The sequence below is a fragment of the Protopterus annectens genome, chromosome 11.part0 (genome assembly GCF_019279795.1).
Source record: "Protopterus annectens isolate FY-2018-M chromosome 11.part0, PAN1.0, whole genome shotgun sequence".
Taxonomy (NCBI): domain Eukaryota; kingdom Metazoa; phylum Chordata; order Ceratodontiformes; family Protopteridae; genus Protopterus; species Protopterus annectens.
The window spans coordinates 1,038,778,886-1,038,798,064 of record NC_056745.1 but is presented as its reverse complement, the minus strand read 5'-3'; the positions used below and the strand labels follow the sequence as shown (position 1 = coordinate 1,038,798,064).

The following is a 19,179-nucleotide window of genomic DNA, read 5'->3' as shown; positions in this document are numbered from 1 at the left end:
CACTGATGGATTCGGAGCTGATCCTCTGCTCCGACACGGCTGATAGCAAAGCTCAAGGTTTGCCAGTAGCTCGAGACCAAGCCCCTTATCCCACAATGCAGTGCTGGAATTACCTCAGATCTTGTTTGCTGCTTGTAACAATATATATATATACCCTTTTATTTACTTCTACAAAGAAGCACTTCCCGAAGGGGAAGAAGAAATACTGAATAACCAGGATGGCACTAGCCTCTAAGTCAAAAGTCAGCCAGGAGGGGGAAGGAGGGAGGGACGTGAGAATAAAGGCGAGATAAACAACTCACATGGAGCGTTATGGTAAGTACATAACTTCTTTATGTGAAGTTGTTAAATCTCGCCATTTATTCTCACTGATGGCTAGCGTCCCTAGCACCCTCAATCTTGGGTGGCTCATGGAAGTACGTTCTTCAGTACTGTGGAACCAAAGGAAGACCTGTTCCTGGAAGCCTTATCTACTTTCTAATGCGTGAAAAAGGTATGAGACTTAGACCAAGTGGCTGCAGCGTAAATATTGCAAGGGGCAATTTAGCTTGAAAGGCAGAAGACGTAGAAACGGCTCTGGTAGAATGAGCCTTAGGTTTGTGTGTCAATGGCATGCTCGCATTCTCATAAACAAAGGATATACAATCTGATAACCATTTAGATAAAGTTGTTTTAGCCACTGGATTACCTTTTCTGGCTTCGGAGAAGGATACAAAAAGTTGATCTGATTTTCTAATATCCTTAGTTCTATCAAGATAAAATCTGAGCTGTGTGCATCAAGTTTGTGGGGCATGTATTCCAATTTGTTAGAGTGGTTGGGTAAAAATGACTGGCAGCTCAATGACCTGATTGATATTGGATTCAGAACAGACTTTAGGTAAAAATGATGGGTTTGTTCTGAGAGATACTCTATCAGCATGGAAAATCATGTAAGGTGGTCTGACACATAATGCTTGAAGTTCTGACACTCTGTGGGCAGAAGTAATGGCCACTAGAAAAATAGTTTTCCAGGATAAATGTTTGAGATCACAAGAAGATGCTGGTTCAAAAGGGGGAAGAATAATTTGAAACAGCATAACGTTTAAATTCCAGGGAGAATAGAGAATTTTGACAGGAGGTCTCATGTGAAGAACACCTTTAAGAAAAGTTTTAGATAACTTATGGCCATTAACATTTGAGCCAACAAACCCAAGGTGGAAATCTGAGATGGCAGCTAACTGGACTCTAACTGTAGTAGCTGCTGCCCCTTCCTTAAAAATCATTGTCAAGAATTCTAAAATGGACGATAGCGGAACTCGGAAAGGGTCAATATGCTGCGTGTTGGCCCAAATTGAGAACCTTTTCCACTTACTGCTGTATAATTTCCTGGTAGATGGCTTGTGAGAAGACAAGAGAATTTGTCTTGTATCTTCTGAAATTGAATGAAGCCTGGCAATTAGGGGAAGTGGATTAGTCAAGCAGTCAGTTTCAGGGACTGCAGTGAAGGATGGAGGTCCCCTGACGGATGCGTCAGAAGGTCCAGAACTGGGTCCAGGATCCATGGATCTTCCAACAGATGATGGTGGAGAAACAGGAACAAAATCTGTCGAGGCCAGTAGGGGGCTATGAGGATAAGAGTCCTTCCCAGCGATTTTGCTTTCTGTAAAAATATGGGTATCAATGGGAAGGGTGGGAATGCATAAAGGAGACCTGGGGGCCAGTCGTGTAAGAGTGCAACTCTCGGGGGATGTCCCGGAGGTGGTATTAGGGCAAATTAGTTTCTGCATTTTGAACTGATGTGGCTGGCAAAGAGGTTGCAGCAAGGCTCGCCCCATTTGCGGAAAATCAACTCCGCAACCTGTTGTTTGGGAGACCACTCATGAGGGAGCAATATCGCCCTGCTTAGCTTGTCCGCTATCACGTTGGATTTCCCCAGGATGTGCATTGCTAACAGAAAACGCTGGGACGACACAGCCCATTGTCAGACCCTGAGGGCTTCTCGACAAAGGGGGTAAAATTTGGTTCCAACTTGCTTGTTCAAGTACCAGACTACTGACATGTTGTCCATCTGAATTGCAATAGTTCCTAGAGGAAGAGAGTCCTGAAAGTACTGCAACACCAGAAGTACCGCTCTCAACTCTAGAACATTGATGTGCAGATGTGATGCTTGATCCGTCCATGTGCCTTGGGCAGTCTTTCCCTGAAAATGCCCCCCCCCCCCTATCAGGGAAGCGTCCGTGGTCACAGTGGCTACTGGGGGGGGGGGGGAGATAAAGGGTCTTCCGATTGTGACATGAAGAGACGTCAACCACCACCTAAGGTCTCTCTTGCAAGAATCCGTGATAAGAATCACATGGTGTATCGGTAGTTTCTGGTAAGACCAATGAGCAAAGAGGAGCCATTGAAGAATTCACGTATGCATCCTTGCGAGTGGTATAACCAGGATTGCTGCCGCCATCAAACCTAGCACCTTCAATACCTTTGCTGCTTGATACCAGTGAGATGACATGTTGGCGGAGAAGTGAGACTCTTTTGATTGGAAGTAGTAGAGTGGTAGCTGAGGTATCTAACTCTGCTCCTATAAAAATGGTATGCTACGATTCCGATAAGGCAGACTTTTCAAAGTTGATTGTAATGCCTAATTGATGTCAGAGTGTCAGACTGTATTGTGTTGCCTGAGTCAATTGATGCCTGGTGGTAGTGGTGAGGAGCCAATTGTCTAGGTATGGAAACACCTGGAATCCTAGACACCTCAGGTGAGCCATGAACACTGCCATGCATTTAGTGAACCCTCTGGGGGCTGTAGTGAGACCAAAGGGCAGGGCTCGAAACTGGTAATGGTTGGCTCCCAGCCGGAAACGCAGGTGATCTCTGGAGCGTCTGTTCATCCTTATGTGATAGTACGTGTTCTTGAGATCTATGGAGCACATCTAATCGCCTTTCCCTAGAAAAGGAAGAATGGACTGAAGCATGACCATTCGGAACTTCTCTTTCTTTATGAACTGGTTGTCTGCTGAGGTCCAAGATAGGTCTACAGTCCCCTGTTTTCTCTGGTACCAAAAAGAATCTCGAGTAAGTTCCGAATCCAACTTGGTCTGCTGGGACTGGTTGGATGACTTTTTTTCTAGCAATCTGTGGACCCCTATGATTGCTTGTTCCCTGAGACTGGGTGGAACATCTGGGATTCTGTTTACAGGAATGGGAGGGGTAGAGAATGGTATGAAATATCCTCTGGAAATGATGCTTTGTACCCATGTATCTGATGTTATGCTTAGCCAGGCTTCTGGGTACAAAGACAAGCGACCCCCGACTGCCTTCAGAGCTGAACAGCCGGGCCTCCTTTCAGGGTCGCTGGTTGGGTTGACCAGAAAACTGACCCATCACCCTGTTGCCGCGGACCCCCTCTGCCGCGGGGGCAGCGTCTTCCGTTATAACCCCCTCCTCTGCCTCTAGAGGGGGTTTCTCCACATGTGTCCTGAAAGGCTCCCTGTGCTTTTCGGAACCCCATTTTCCCTCCCCTAGGGCCCTTGGGGTAGGGCCGAGTAGGGGTAGAAAAACAGACTCCAGCGGCAGATAAGGTCTTGCCTTCCTGCTCACACCTGGTTAAAGTTTCCTTTACTTTAAGCCCAAACAGTGATGAGCCATCGAATGGGGTGGTGATAAAGGAAGACTTAAATGGTTCCGCAAAGGAACAGAGATGCATCCAGGCTTGTCTTCGGAGATCAATGCTCGAACTAGCAGCTCTACTCGAACCATCAGCTGCATAAGATATGAGATGCATGGACGAGTTTACAACTGAGTTTAGGGTAGCGAGCTGTGAGTTGACTTCGTCAGCCACCCCTGCAGCTACTGTACCCTAGAGAGCATCTCCTAGCTCTTTCAGGAAATCTCTTTGTAGTCTCGTAAAATGGGTTAAGTAGTTCAGTGATCACAGAGAAAAAGTCGCTGAACTAAACATGCATTTCCCATATCCATCCATGATCCTAGAATCTCTGTTAGGAGGATGGATAGATGCGGATGTTTCAAACACTTCCTTTTTGGTGGCTGCAGCTACCACCATGGCATCAACAGGCACTCCCCTTGGTCAAAAATGGCTTGTCCACTGGGGCAGACATGAATTTATTTGGCTTGCGAGGGACAGGTTCCATGGCCCCTGGTGACTCCCACATCTTATGAGCGATCAGTTCCATGAGCTCGTCATAAGGCGGAGACACCCAAAAAGTAGAAGGTTGAGACCCAAAAGCTTTCAAGAGCACGGACTCGTCCTCAGTTGGGGTCTTGGACTGCCAATCGTCCCTCTGACTAAGGATCTCTAATATCTCTGCAAAGGAGCTATCCTCAGAGGGGGATCGAGGGGACTCTTCTGACTCATCCAAGTCCATGTCAGATGTCAAAGACTCCTGTGGGGAGTCTAAGTGCCTCCTCTTGCACAGTCTCTTCCTAGGCACCTCCTCAGTGGGGGGATCTGGGGAGGGCTCAGAATAGCAGGGGATGCCCTGTGGGGGTACTTGAGGCTCAGGGTCTCTATGTTTAGGGGGGACCGGTAGACGAAGAAGCAGACACAGGAGCTTGAGGGGAGAGGGAAGGCTGAACTGATGCGGACGTTGTCTTTGGAGACAGGACTCTCCTCATAGCATCAAAGGCGCCATGGCTCCAACGAGGAGGAGTAGACGGACCCAAAAGGACCATCCGATCCTCCCGCACCGAAACCATGGGCTCCGAACCCAAGGTAGGAGCCGGGCTCATTCGAGCCGAAGCCCCGAGAGGAAGAGTCGGCACCGACAAATCGGTGCGACTATCCTCCACGGACCCAATGGGAGAGCGTCGGCTCCTAGAGTCCTCGGTCGGCGCCGAGGACATCAGAGTAGATGGAGCCGATAACACCGGTGCGGGTATCAGCTCCAAGGGCTTGACAATCATCGGTTCGGGTTCCTTCGGCTCCGAGGGTCCAGTATGGCTCGGAGGAGGAGTAGACAAATCCAGTTCAATGGTCTTCGGCACTGACGAGCTGGTTGGGGCCGACAACAATTTGGCAAGTCCTGGTGCCTGTAAAAGCTTCTGCACTAGCCGATCCACGTCCAAATCTGAAAGGCTAACTGAGGACTTAGATGAATGCACCGAAGGTGCTGACTGGAGCAGAGGAGAAGAGGGAACCTCAGAGACTGGCTCCAATACTGGGAGCTGGCTCTGAATCAAAGGGACACTTGGTTCCGAGGTCTGTGGAACCGATGACCCTCCCTCTGAAGTTTTGCTTTTTTTGCCACTTTGGGGTCCGAAGATTTTGTGGATTTGGAAGACATGCTAGTACCTTCATGGCTACTCAACACCTCAGAAAAGGAATGCTGCAGTAATTCCCTGTCAATTAGCTTCCTCCTTCTCTCCAAAAGGACTCTTGAAGAAAAAAAATGGCAAATGCTGCAAGTGTCTTGGAGGTGTTTAGCCCCCAGACAGTAAACACACTGAATGTGTCCATCAGTGATGGACATTTTCTGCCCACCATCTGGGCATTTCTTGAATCCCGATTTAGGATGGGACGTTTCCTTGTCATCCGACATAGTAAAAGTAGGAAACAAAAACCAGTATGCTGAAACTAATACAGTGAAGTCCTTACTTTCCTTGTAAAGACCCACACTAACTAAGGAAAGCGACTAAGCCCAAACCGGGCACTATCTATGACAGTTAAACTATAATTTACAAACACAGAGCTAAACAGGCCCACTGAGAAAACCCTGACTATAAGAAAATAGAAATTAACAACTCTAAATAGGGCTAAAATGCTCACACAAAAAAACTAAGCCAACAGGGCACTAACTATCAGAAACTACAGATTCTATTATTAAAATTTTAAACACTAACACTCAAACTATATATATGAAAATATCTAAGAGAAAAAGAAAAAAATTTTATCAAAACTTGCTATTTTTTCTCACAAATGGTCCGAGCTAGCTGGATCACAGAGATCTCTCTTGCAGTGGCAAACTAGATCTGAGGTAATTCCAGCAGTGCATTGTGAAATAAGGGCCTTAGTCTCAGGCTACTGACAAACCTTGAGCTTTGCTATCGGCCGTGTCGGAGCCGAGGATCGGCTCCGAACCCATCAGTGAGAATAAACGTTGAGATTTAACAACTTCACATTACAGGTTTTTCTCATTTGTAAACATAACTGTTATAAAGACACAAGGCTGCTAAGCACCATCTGCTGTATAAGCATATGCTGCTTCTTTCCTGGGCAATTACTCAGTTATGGCACACTGATAACATGAAGGTAACTGAAACGCATGCATACAGCTGCTGCCCTTGTCTTTTCATACTGTAATGACAGACTCAGTGAAACCAAGCAATTTAGCTTGAAGCAAAAGCAGTTTTAACCACTTTACTGTATTCAGCATATGTGCAAACAATTCCCATGATACTCTGCATTACTAAATATGTGTAGCTCTGTTACTCAGAATCTGGCTGTATCGTTACTACCTTTTGTGGTAACATTTTCAACAAAGTACATCAGTTCTGAGTATCATTTTTAACAGGCCTACCTACTGTTATCTGTTAAGCAAACAAGTTAACCTTTTCTTGGGTCACGATTCGGCTGTGTAGCACTGAAAATTTAAAAACTGCATGACAGTTCTGTGGTCTTGGCCTCTGTGTCGAGTATTAATAGATCTTTTAGTGTCACATAACTTTGCTTAAATATGAAGTGATTTCATGGAAATCTGCAGATATTTTTCGTAATGACAATGTAACAGCATGTCTGTAGTTGTTTTTTCCTTAAGATACAAGCGGAAAGGTCCATTCATTATAATGGTAGCCTTTCCAGATGTGTTTACTTGTCTTTTGTTGGCCATATTAGTCGCAGTATGTCTGCGACCCATCTTTTGTGACGACTCAAGGCGGAATTCAATGGGTGCAACTGCTAGATTATACGTGCAATGAAAATTTAAAGAACTACCCAAACTACCACAATTCAGGCAGATGGGACCTCAGTATAATTACTCATCCATATAGCAGCACCTCAGAAGTGCAGGTCCAACCCCATCATGTTGAACTGCAGTGGTAGTATTGTAATGTGACTTCAAGCACCTGGTGGGGGAATAGAAATCATAGCTCTCTGATCTTCCAAGAACAAGAAAAAAGAACAAGAGCATAAAAATGATGTAGAGAACACTGTTATAATACCTGCTTAAGAGTAAACAATAACAGATTTTATATAAATACAGTAAGGTTTGTCTACAAAACATTGACGACTCAAGTGATGGGGGTGTGAACTGCATATCAAATACTTAAGTTAATGGGGCTTCAAAGTAAAACTTATCTTGTTACTCACATTTGACAATACAGAAAAAGGCAACTAAAAATTTTAAGTGATGGAATGATAAACTTACTTTTTCTCACAGTACTTTCCATAGTAGTTCAGCCCGCATTCGCAGGTATAGCCATGGGAACTGCTGGGCTTGTGAACACAGGTAGAGACATGTTTGCAAGGCTTGAGATCACAAACATCTACACAGTGTTTTCCAAAGTACCCTAAAGGAGCAAATCAGTAACATGACAATCAGCTGCAATGATTTATACCCAGGTACAATGTTACACCTTTCACATAATAAGTCTTTTATATAGCCTGGAGTTTTCCTGACAGAATGCCAATTAAATTTTCTTCAGACACAGTTCTAATGTTTTTAGTGTCTGTTAACTTTTCCTCTGCACTTATACATTGCGAGGACAGAAACAGTTCACCTCTTCAAAACAAAAGTCTCTACAACATCTAGAGTACAATGAATTTTGGCATTCTCTCACTCATTAGAAACCTGAATCTCTTTTAGATCTAGTTAAGGCCCATGGCACTAAGCAGACATTTTTTTTGTTGACCAGGGTCAAACACTGACCTTAGGTAAACTTCTTCCATCCTTTTATTTATGAAGACTCAAAGCAATGATTACCTGTTCATTCTGTAGAGGGACTCATGAGCTACTAAATCAATCAAAGCCAGTGGTATGTCTACGGTTCCTACAAAATTCCAGAAACTGAAGATTGGGAGATGATATAAAGGCCTACCTTAACAAATAAGTACAGAAAATAAGACTATAGACTGTACTTGAAATTATAAAGAAATACTGGGCTTCACGTAGGTGTAGGTACTTCAGTCATCTCCTACACTGGTTAAATGAGGTAAAGATCTTATTATGGAATAGCAAAAGCAGAAAATGGTACATTTTTTGACATCCTTCTTTCCTTTGGGGCAGAGAAGAGGTAAGTGTGACATTCTACCTAAAAGGAAGAAACTGCTGAATACCAGCACAAGCATGCTCCCACATAAGTAGATCCATGTTACAAATGCACAAGGTGGACATCATATGTACTTCTGTTATGGCATTAAGCTAGGTGGCAGCAAATCTATGCTCTCCCCATGTGAAAGGAACAAAATATGGAAAAATATAGTTGTTTAAGCTGAACTTACTATTTTATTTAGTGGCTACAGCTAGTAGCTGTAATAGTATACTTGGTGGCTTTGCAGTTGTCCGCCCATACTGTAAATTTGATCTGGGACACTCCTCCCAGTCTAGTGTCATTAGCTCATTCTACCTAATACAGAGAGAACATTTGAGAAGGCCAACCCACTTAGGTTCTTAACCTTGAATTTTCTTCTGTTCCTGCTTTCTCCATTTCCACTTTACTATATAAAAAAAAAAAAAAAAAAAAAAAAAATATCTAAGATCGTTTCCTGCCTTTCCTGTAACTAGTCTAGTCCATATACAGATTTGCTGTATCCAGGACTGTTTGTAAGCTCCTGATCCCCCCAAGCCTTTCTGTGTTGGAGGGAAACCTTCTAGCTTATAAGTGGGAGTGGTAAGCACTAGGTAGCCTATCTACTATATAAGGAGTGGTTTCTGGCCCAGAAATTGTAGTTGTTGACCGATTGGGCAGTTTTTCCATCTCTTTCAACTTTCTGATTTAAAAGCCCACATTTGCACTTGTTTCCTGCCTTTCCTGTAACTAGTCTAGTCCAGATACAGACTTGATGTATATCCAGGACTGTTTGTAAGCTCCTAAGCAGTGCCAAAGTCTGCTCTTCAATTTGTCCCTTAGATCTGCTAGCTCTCTCCTCTCCTGCACCTATACTAGCTTATTAGTATAGCACTTCACCAGACTTCTTGTAGCAATTATTGTAGGACATAAAAGTGCTACCAGCACTAAACGTTTTACAAGGAAACAGATTCAGTACTTCTTATCAATGCCCACCTCTCCAGGCATGTCTAAAGGTCAGTTCCCTGTGCTTTCTCCCATTAATCTGGTGAACTTGGGGATCCTAGGGCAATGTAGCAACTGCCTCATGTACACCAACAACCCCCTCCTCTTATATCCCAATACTCAGGCCTGCGAGAGATGCACTTACATATCCAAACTGGAAGCCACGCACTCGCCAACCAAGACCAGAATAGCTGGTCAAGAGGAGAAGGTCAACACTTGTACCACACCACATGGAACACATAGCCCTCCAGAATTCAGACCAGCACTGCCTTCACATAAAAACACAAACCACACACCCACCTTCGCGGTGTCCCTCTATAAAAATCTACCCAAGCAGCAGAGACATCCAAGGCAGAAACGCACTCCGACCACCATAACATAACACTAATCACAATACACACAACTCTCCTAAACAGTGTGCCACGCAACCAAAACCCCTTAGGCAAAACAGCATGCCCAACACACTAGTCACAGATGACTCGATAGTGAGGCATACTGATGTCCCACTCACTAGGCTGAATAAGGAGAAAGTAACAGTCAGGTGCCAGGATCCGTCACATAATGCACACACTCCGATCCCTCAACAACAGGTACAGATATGACTCTGTCATTGTACATGTGGGTGTGAATGATCTGAGACCTACCTCCCTGAACTACATGAAAAGAGACATGGAGGAGCTCTCGGATTATGCAGCCAAAGTGGGTATGACCCTAGCCATGAGCAGTATCCTACCATCACCCAGAATACCACCACAGTACAAGAAGAAAATGACTGATTTCAACAATTGGCTATGTTTCTGATGTCATTCTATGGGGATCCAGTATCTGTCTGCCTGGGATGACATGACTGAGAGACCTTGATGCTTTGCCAGAGATGGCCTGCATCTGTCACTCCTGGGCTTCCGCATACTGGCCAAGGCTCTTGCCACCCCTATAGTGCCTTTTTTTAGGCACTGTTCCAAAAACCAAATTACCACCGTAACAGCTACAAACAAATGCAATCTGAGGGTCATGCTGCTCAACCCTAGAAGTCTAAATCTCAAAATGCACTCACTTGAAGCACTCCTAAAATGGAAAACATCATTTGTGCTGTAACAGAGACCTGGTTCAATGCAGCAGAAAGCACCCCCTGCACTACCAAGCTATAACTCATTCCACACCTTTCTGCCCCAAAACTTGGACCGAAGCTCCAAAGGCAGTGGTGTTTCCATATTCATAAAGGATGCGTACACTTCCACACTGGTAGCCCAATATAATGCATCAGAGATACTTCAGGTGCAGCTAACATTGGGTAAGACTGCAATTCAGGTCGTAGCCTGCTATAGGTCCCCAACCATGTCCAAAGACTCACACTTGATGCTCCTAAGCACCCTGGATAATATTAGGGTACAACCTAACACTTTCTTACTAGGCAACTTCAACTACCCCTCCATTAACTGGGAAAACTATACACTTCCCCAACGTTTCCTAGAGTTCATTAATTCCAATACCCTGGACCAGCTCGTTCTTACCCCCACTAGAGGTAAGCAACATCCTTGACATGGGTGACCATTGCTCTAGACCAATAGTCAGCTCCTCCCTGGTTAGATCCGACCACAAACTAATTACCTTGGAAATCCACATCCCCCCAGCAAAGGTAACCACCATGAAAAACTTCTCCAAAGCTAAATTTGGGCTCCTAAAAACAGAGATGGCTAATTTCACGGCACCCATGCAAATGGAGAATAGTTGTATGACTTGTGAACCATACACCAAATGCACTGTATGAACACGTACACAAATGCATGGATCTCGCCATACCCAACAGAACCAAGATGGTCTCTTCCAAAAAAAGAAGCCAATCTGGTTATCCCCTGCCATAAACAAACTCTACAACAGAAGGAGGAAACTGATGTGGAATAAGGTGAAGTCCCAAGACTGGAAAACCTCCCTTATCAACCTCAACAAAAAGTTGAGATCCCTCATCAAATCCTCTAAAGCTAGCTATGAAAACAGAATTGCAGCAGATAGTAAAGACAACCACAAGGCCTTCTATAGTTATGTAAAGAATCTCCACAGCAATACCTGCATTTGCTCTGAGCTACTGCACAATGGTACCTCCTATACTGAGCCAACAGATATTACCAGTATTCTGGCCGACAGATTCAGTGTCAACTTTACCCCTCTCTCTCCCCCCAAATGACCATCACAATACCAGTAGATTGCCAGGCACCCAGTATTACTGCTGCACAGGTTAAAACAGCACTGTCCAAGGCCAAGAATACAACTTCTATGGGACCTGACAATATCCCGGACTGTGTTCTACATGAACTACAGAGTGAACTGGCACTTCACCTGTGTGCCCTGTTCAATCACAGCCTCACCTCAGGCTTTGTCCCTACCGAATGGCTCACTGTTACAGTCATCCCTCTCCATAAAGGAGGAGCGACTACAGACCCTGGGAACTATCCCCCCATTAGCCTGATGAGCCTGATATGCAAAGCTATGGAATGCACCATCATGGACCTAATAAACAAGGATACAGGGACCCTCTAAAATCTGGATCCCACACAGTTTGGTTTTGTAAAATGTAGATCATGCCCGCTCAACTTGGTCAACTTCTTTGAGTCAGTCACCAGAACTGTGGATGAAGGCAAGGTGGTTTATACAGCCTACCTTGATCTGGCTAAGGCTTTTGATACCATTCCCCACTCAGGAATCATAGAAAAACTCACTAAGCTAAGCATCAACCCCTATATCACTAGGTGGGTTGCAAACTGGCTCACAGATAGAACCCACAGTGTGAAAGTAGCTGACTCCAAGTCAGACTGCCAAGTAGTCATGAGTGGTGTCCCAAAGGGTTCGGGCCTGGGTCCACTCCTGTTTGGTATCTACTTCTCTGAAGTCCAGGCCAACACGAAGGGACTCTGGCTGACAAAGTTTGCAGACGATTGCAAGTTGGGAGCTATTATAAACTCCCCAAGAGATGTTGACATCCTACAGAATGGCCTCACTGAGACCAACCATGACCTTAAGCTCAATGCCAAAAAATGTGCCGTCATCCCCTTTGGGAAAAAAACGATTCCCATGAATTACCACATTGATGGTAGCCCACTGAACACAGAAGGTATTATAAGAGATCTGGGAACACAGGTTGACAGCAACCTCTCCTTTGATCACCACATTGCCACTATGGTGAGAAAGTCTTTCTATTCTCATTACTAAGGGTTTTTCATCCAGGAAAAAAGAGGTCACTGACTCCCTCTACTCTTCCCTCATTAGGCCAATCATCGAGTACAATGCCCCACTTGGCATGTACCTCACTAGACACCTGCAACAACTAAAGAGGCTGCAAAAGTACCTCACAAAGAGGATCCTAGACCTTAAACACCTGTCCTATATGGACAGACTCAAAAAATTCCAACTATTCTCTGTCTTATACCGCCTACATAGAGGCGATCACTGGTTGACTTACAAAGCTATGTCTGACCCAGCTCTGTTAGAAATGCTAAATCTAAAGAAATTCCAATCCATCCACACCATATGCTCCAGAGACCTCAACCTCATTACCACAATTAACAAAACATGCTGGAGGGACAGGTTCATAACCCAGAGACTGCCCATACATGTCAAGCAGAGCACCTCGCTGACCCTCTTCAAGAGAAATTTTGATGAGTGGATGCGAAACAGAAAATTCACCCTGAGGATAACTTCAGTGGCTCTACTCGACAGAGGCACTGGGAACTAAGGTCGGGTGGCACTATGCCAGGGTAATCCTGTGGCTAGGCTTGTAAAGGCCCAAGGGCCATTAGCCTAGTACACACATGAACCTATGCACAGTGCATATTCAAATGATCACTGCTGTAGCAGCCTTAGCTATATGGGTTTGGGTGCAAAGCACTTCAGAGCTTTCTTGCCAGCACACTGATGGAGGCTGAGCCACGAAAGGGCAATGCTAGCAACAAACAAAAAAATGTTCACTCTGTGGCATTTAAAAAAAAAAAAAAGAGGAAGATGGAGGCAAGGAGTGGCTACTGCATCACTGATCATTCAAACATCTACTGCTATGGTAAGTTCAACTAGCTCAACTGCAGCCTTAGCTATATGGGTAGATTACCTTAGCTAACTACTACTTTCCTGTAGATGTCAGAGAAATCAGTAAAACTGCTTTCCATGTTAAGAATCTCAAATCAGCCAGAGTGGGTGTTTCAAATGTAGAAAGTGTTAGGTTTTCTAACACAAAATTAAGATTCCCAATGAGGGGCCACCAGTTGTTTTTGGAGTCCTCTTATGCAAAACCCCTTTCAAGAATATTTTGACATGAGATGGCATTACAAGAGGAAGATCCATGGGCAGACATGCTGAAATGGCCAATAAATGAACCTTGACATAGAAAACAGAAAGGCCACAGGATAGTACCTCATACAAATATTGTAAAACCAAAACTAGCTCTGAATGGCTGCTGGTTATGTACCATTTGGTAATACATGATTTTTAGTAGCATGCTTTCTTGCCTTCATTAGTACCTGCTGCATGTCCTCAGTAAACACGGCCTAAATGGAATTAAGACTCCATCATCCAGGCAGTCAGCAGAAGATGACTGATGTTGGGGTGTATCAAACACCCCTGTGCTTGTGTGAGTAGATCCAGACTGTGAGGAAGCTTTTGGTAACTGCCCCTGGCCATTTCCAAAAGAGGGAAAATCACAACTGTCTGGGGCAGAAGGGAGTCACCACAATGACCCTGGGGGATTCCTTCTGAATCTTCAGAGTTACCCTAAAAGAATATATGAACATTCTTGTCCAAGTAAAAGAAAATATATCCGTCTTCCAGGTCTTCTTTTATGGAGTCCTGGAACAGTATATTGACACCTGATTGTTCTGAGAGAATGCAAACATATTTACTTGAGCAAATCCCCATAGATGGATCAAATCTTGGAAGACCCCCTGATCTAGTTTCCATTCGTGATGGTCTGCCCTGGTTTTGCTCAGCTTGCCTTCCAATCAATTTTGCTCAGACAGAAAAGGAGGTATGGTCTGTTTCCCCCTTTCATGCTGATGCATCAGATGACTCTGGCATTATCTGAAACCACTTGAAGAGGTCCCAGGGACCAGAGATGGTTCAGAGAGTTGAGTGCTTTGATTACAAGCATCTCCTTGATATTCATGTGCTTGCTCCTATCCTTGGTGCCTCACACCTCCTGCACTTTTATCCCTACTGAAACTGCTCCCTAAGCAAAGTCTACAGTGTCTGTGGTGACTGACTGCTTTAGAGTAGGGAGGGAGAATGGGAGACCTGGACTTAAGGATATCTGTCATCTCCACCAAAATATTTCTCTTCTGACAAATCTCAGTACTGGAATCTGAAAAGATAAAACGTGTTGATGCTGGGACCAAAGAGGTTTCAAATACCACTGTATCCTTCTCATGGGGAGTCTGAATGGAGAGAAGATAATCAGCAAGCAAAGCAAGGTAGTATTGCTGGAATTGAATTCATCCTCAAGTCTTGGTGAGTAGCTTCATGAGGTGGACCCCCCTTTTTTTCACAAAATCTCACCAAGATGGCACTGATATACAGACTGCATTTGATACAGCATATATCATGCACAGAAGTTTGTTAAAAATAAAAAGATAGCTGGGTGCACAAGACCCAGGATAAAAAGGTAACCAGTCCTGCTAAGCGCACTATTGCCATAACTGGAAAAAATGACGGCTCAGAATCCTCAAGACATGGAAACATTCCTACAATGGGGACAAGGCCATGCCCAGGGGGAGGATGGCCTCCCTGTTGTAGAAGGAAGCAGTAATCCACAAACATCACATAAAAGAGCCACAAAATGATACAGTAGACTACTAAGGATAAGAAAGAAATTATGTAGTGTTCCTATTATGCAAGAAGCCCAGACTGTCCAAACAGAAAATATACATAAAGATTGAGAGAGAAATTAGAGGAAAGAAAAATACTTCTACAAGAAAAACTGTCAGAAGCTGCAAATAAAAATGCGTGTTCATTAATACAACAGATTTATGAAAAACATTATATAGATCAAGAAAACGTAGGCCATTTGGAAAAAGAAGCGACTGAGGAAGTGCGAAAATATAAAGAAAAAAAAGAGACTTCTGAAAGGTATAAAAAAGAAATATGGATATGGGAAAGAAACAAAAATCTAATATGGTGCAATATTTATGCAAGAAGAAAGCATTAATAAACACAAAAAAGGTAGCCCCCAAAGATATTTGAGGAGAAATACAGGCAAAGGCATCCAGATATGGAAACTTTCACAAAAAAAAAATAAGGTCATAAAGAAGGAATGTAAAAGAGAAGGTTAGTACAATACAAGTTAAGAAAATGCATCAACTCTTGTGTTGTGGAGTGATAGGCCAGTGAGTTCCCATATGAAATAACAATAGATGAAATAGGATGAAAATGAAGAGAAAGTTAGGCATAGGAAGATGCTCCGGAATTTCTGATAGAATGCCTGCAGGAAATACAGGACAAAGAATGTGCCCTCAGTTTAGAAGAAAATGATCTAAAAGAAGAGTTGCTCGATTTAATAGAGATTGACTCACATATTAAGATCAATGAAACAAACAGACTACAGAAAGTCAATAAAACCCAAAAAGTTAGAGGTTTGATAATACAAATGAACACAGTAATTAGGACTGTCCATAGAGATTCATGGGATACAACAGAAGTAAATAGGATATATTACTGTATAGCTAAATTAATAATAAAGTCTTACCACAAAAACACAGGGTAATGAGGGAAAGAAGCGGTGCAATCGAATGCCATCATGGAAGTACTGAATAGAGAAAACTATAAAGCAATTAAGGAAAGAAGTGTCACTGTTAGAAGAATATAGAAGGAGGAACAGGTCAACAAAAATACTCAGACAGATGTGATAAAAGCAATGTACAACGTCAGAACAGATCAGGACCTATGGTGCACTATCATAAATAAACTAAAAATCTCAGCACTGGCAGAAAAACTTGGAAGGTATGCAGATAAATATAAAGGAAAAGTACATACACAATTTATTGATGAACCAAAAAAGGTTTACAGAGAATTGGGAAACAAGGCAAAAGGAATTGAAACACCACCAAAAAGGAAGAAATAGAAACATTCTGGAGAAATATCTATGAAGATCCTGTAGAACATAACAAAGATGCTAAATGGACAGTAAAAGAAAGAATAAGAAGTTCAAATGTACAGAATATGAAATGGAATGATATAATGGCCAGAGAGACTGAAACAAAGTTAAGAAAAGCTCTTAACTGGAAAACCCCAGGCCCACATGCAGTACCTAACTTCTGGCTAAAAGTATTAATACCTTTTACATGAAGATTTAGCCATGAGTAAGAAGAAGTTATGTACTCACCATAACGTTCGATGTATGTAGTCCATCTCGCCTTACATTCTTACCCGTGGGTTCGGAGCTGAATATTGGCTCCAACTCGGCCGATTTTACTAGTTCGAAGTCTCTCATTGGCTGGGCTAAGCAGGTATCCCATGGTGCACTGCTCCATATCCCCAGATCTAGTTTGCTGCGAAACTCATTTGCACTTCATGCACACATCACATCCATATAAAGAATAAGCTAAGCAAGGGAACACTGTAGATGACAACCTAACCTACAAATCCTCCAGGAAGGGGGAAAGTGGGAGGGTAAGTAAGAATGTGAGGCGAGATGGACTACATACATCGAACGTTATGGTGAGTACATAACTTCTTGATGTTATGTAGTCCTATCTCGCCTACATTCTTACCCGTGGGACAGCGTCCCTAGCACCTACATCCTGGGTGGCTCATAGGAAAATACTCCTGAGAACTGTGCAGCCAAAGGAAGACCTGCCCCTGGAGACCACGTCCAATTGGTAATGAGAAACAAAAGTGTGAGGAGAAGCCCAAGTAGCTGCAACACATATATCATCCATTAACAATCTGGCTTGGTAGGCTGTGGATGTAGAAACACCCCGAGTAGAATGTGCCTTGACCAGAAATGGCAGATTTTTACCTCCTGTTTGATAGATGAAAGAGATATAACTGGCTATCCATCTAGACAGTGTGACCTTGGATACTGGGGAATCCATTCGGTTTTCTGAAAAGGAGACAAAAAGTTGGTCAGACTTCCGGATATCTTTTGTCCGGTGTAGATAGAAGCATAACTGTCTATGTACATCCAACTGGTGAAATCTAAATTCTGCCTAGTTAGAAAAGTGGGGAAAGAAAGCAGGCAGCTCAATGGACTGATTTATGTTAGACACGGAAGCCACTTTAGGAAGGAACGAGGGGTTTGGTCTAAGAGAGACCCTATCTTTATGGAAGATTAAATATGGAGGTTTGATAGAGAGGGCTTGAATTTCCGAAACCCGCCTCGCTGAAGTGACTGCTGTTAAGAAAGCTGTTTTCCATGTCAAGAATTTAAATTCGCAGGTAGCTGCAGGCTCAAAGGGTGGTAAAGTAAGGCTTGTAGAACAAAACTGAGATCCCAGGGCATGACAGGTTTGGACACCGGGGGACGAAGCAACAGAGTACCTTTGAGGAATGCTTTGCATAGTCTATGTGCCATGAGACTAGGTTCATTCGCTACGTGGAAATTAGATATCACCATCAGTTGAACTTTGATGGTGGCTGATGCGGACCCCTGATGGAAAAGCATAGACAAGAACTCCAGAACTGAATCTATTGGAGCTGTGTAAGGATCAATGCCTCTGGTATGTGCCCAGATAGAGAACCTTTTCCATTTACTAAAATAAATCTTTCTAGTGGATGGTTTATGAGCAGACGATAATATATGTACCACTTCCAGTGAAAAATTATGAAGTCTGACTAATGATGGAAGTGGAGTTGCCAGGCTGTCAACCGGAGAGTCATCAGGGAGGGGTGGAGCTGTCCCGACATGTGTGTCAGTAAATCTGGTTGAGGGTCCAGAGTCCAAGGAGTGTCCACAGTGAACTGCTGAAGAAAAGGGAACCAAACCTGATGAGGCCAGTGTGGAGCAATCAGAATGATTCTGCTTTCCCAAGGATTGCGCTTTCTGAATCACCTTTGACAGCAAGGGAAACGGAGGGAAAGCATACAGCAGACCGGAGGGCCAATCGTGAACCAGAGCATCCCTGGGTGACTCCCCCTGTGGGGGGATCAGCGTGAAGAAGTTGCTGCATTTGCATCGAGAGGGCTGGCAAAAAGGTCGCAGCAAGGCTGACCCCATCTGCTGAAGATTCGCTCTGCAACCAGGCGATTCAGGGACCACTTGTAAGGCATCAGGATAGCTCTGCTTAGCCTGCCCGCAATGACGTTGTCTTCCCCGGAATGTGCATTGCCACCAGAAACTGTTGGGAAGCTACTGCCCAATGCCACACTCACATGGCCTTTCTGCACAGAGGGTAAGACTGTTTTCCCCCTTGCTTGTTGAGATACCACACTACTGACATGTTGTCTGAGTGTACAGCAATCGTCCCTAGAGGAAGAACCCTCTGAAGTGCCTGCAACGCAAGAAGCACTGCTCTCATCTCTAGGACATTTATATGCAAATGCATCTTGTGTTCTTGCCATGTGCCTTGGACTGTCCTGCCAAGATAATGCCCCCCCCCCAATCTGGGAGGCATCCGTGGTCACCATGGCAATCGGGATGGGTGGAACGAAGGGCTTTCCCCCGTTCAAATTCTTGGTGCACAGCCACCAACCGAGGTCCTGCTTGCATCTGTCCGTGAGTAAGATGGGATGAGACAGTGGGAGTCTTTGGAGAGACCATTGAACAAAGAGGAGCCATTGGAGAATTCTCATGTGTAATCTTGCTAGAGGAACCAACATAACTGTTGCTGCCATGGTCCCTAGGAGTTGGAGAACCCATCTTGCCTTCGCTTGTCTCAGGGGCATCAGCATGTGTATCTGTTGTTGTAATACTCTGATCCTTTCTTGTGGTAAAAATGCTCGCATTCAAATGGTGTCTAATTCTGCTCCTATAAAGGTGACACG

At 43.9% G+C, this 19,179-nt stretch overlaps 1 protein-coding gene across 1 annotated transcript in view; it reads right to left on the bottom strand.

Moving 5' to 3' along the window:
• CELSR1 (cadherin EGF LAG seven-pass G-type receptor 1) overlaps positions 1 to 19,179 on the bottom strand; it is a 2,549,932-nt gene that overhangs the window by 493,315 nt on the left and 2,037,438 nt on the right. The window contains exon 13 of the mRNA XM_044088384.1: positions 7,359 to 7,500. Within this exon, the coding sequence (XP_043944319.1) occupies positions 7,359 to 7,500 (142 nt within the window). The remainder of the gene's footprint in view (positions 1 to 7,358; positions 7,501 to 19,179) is intronic.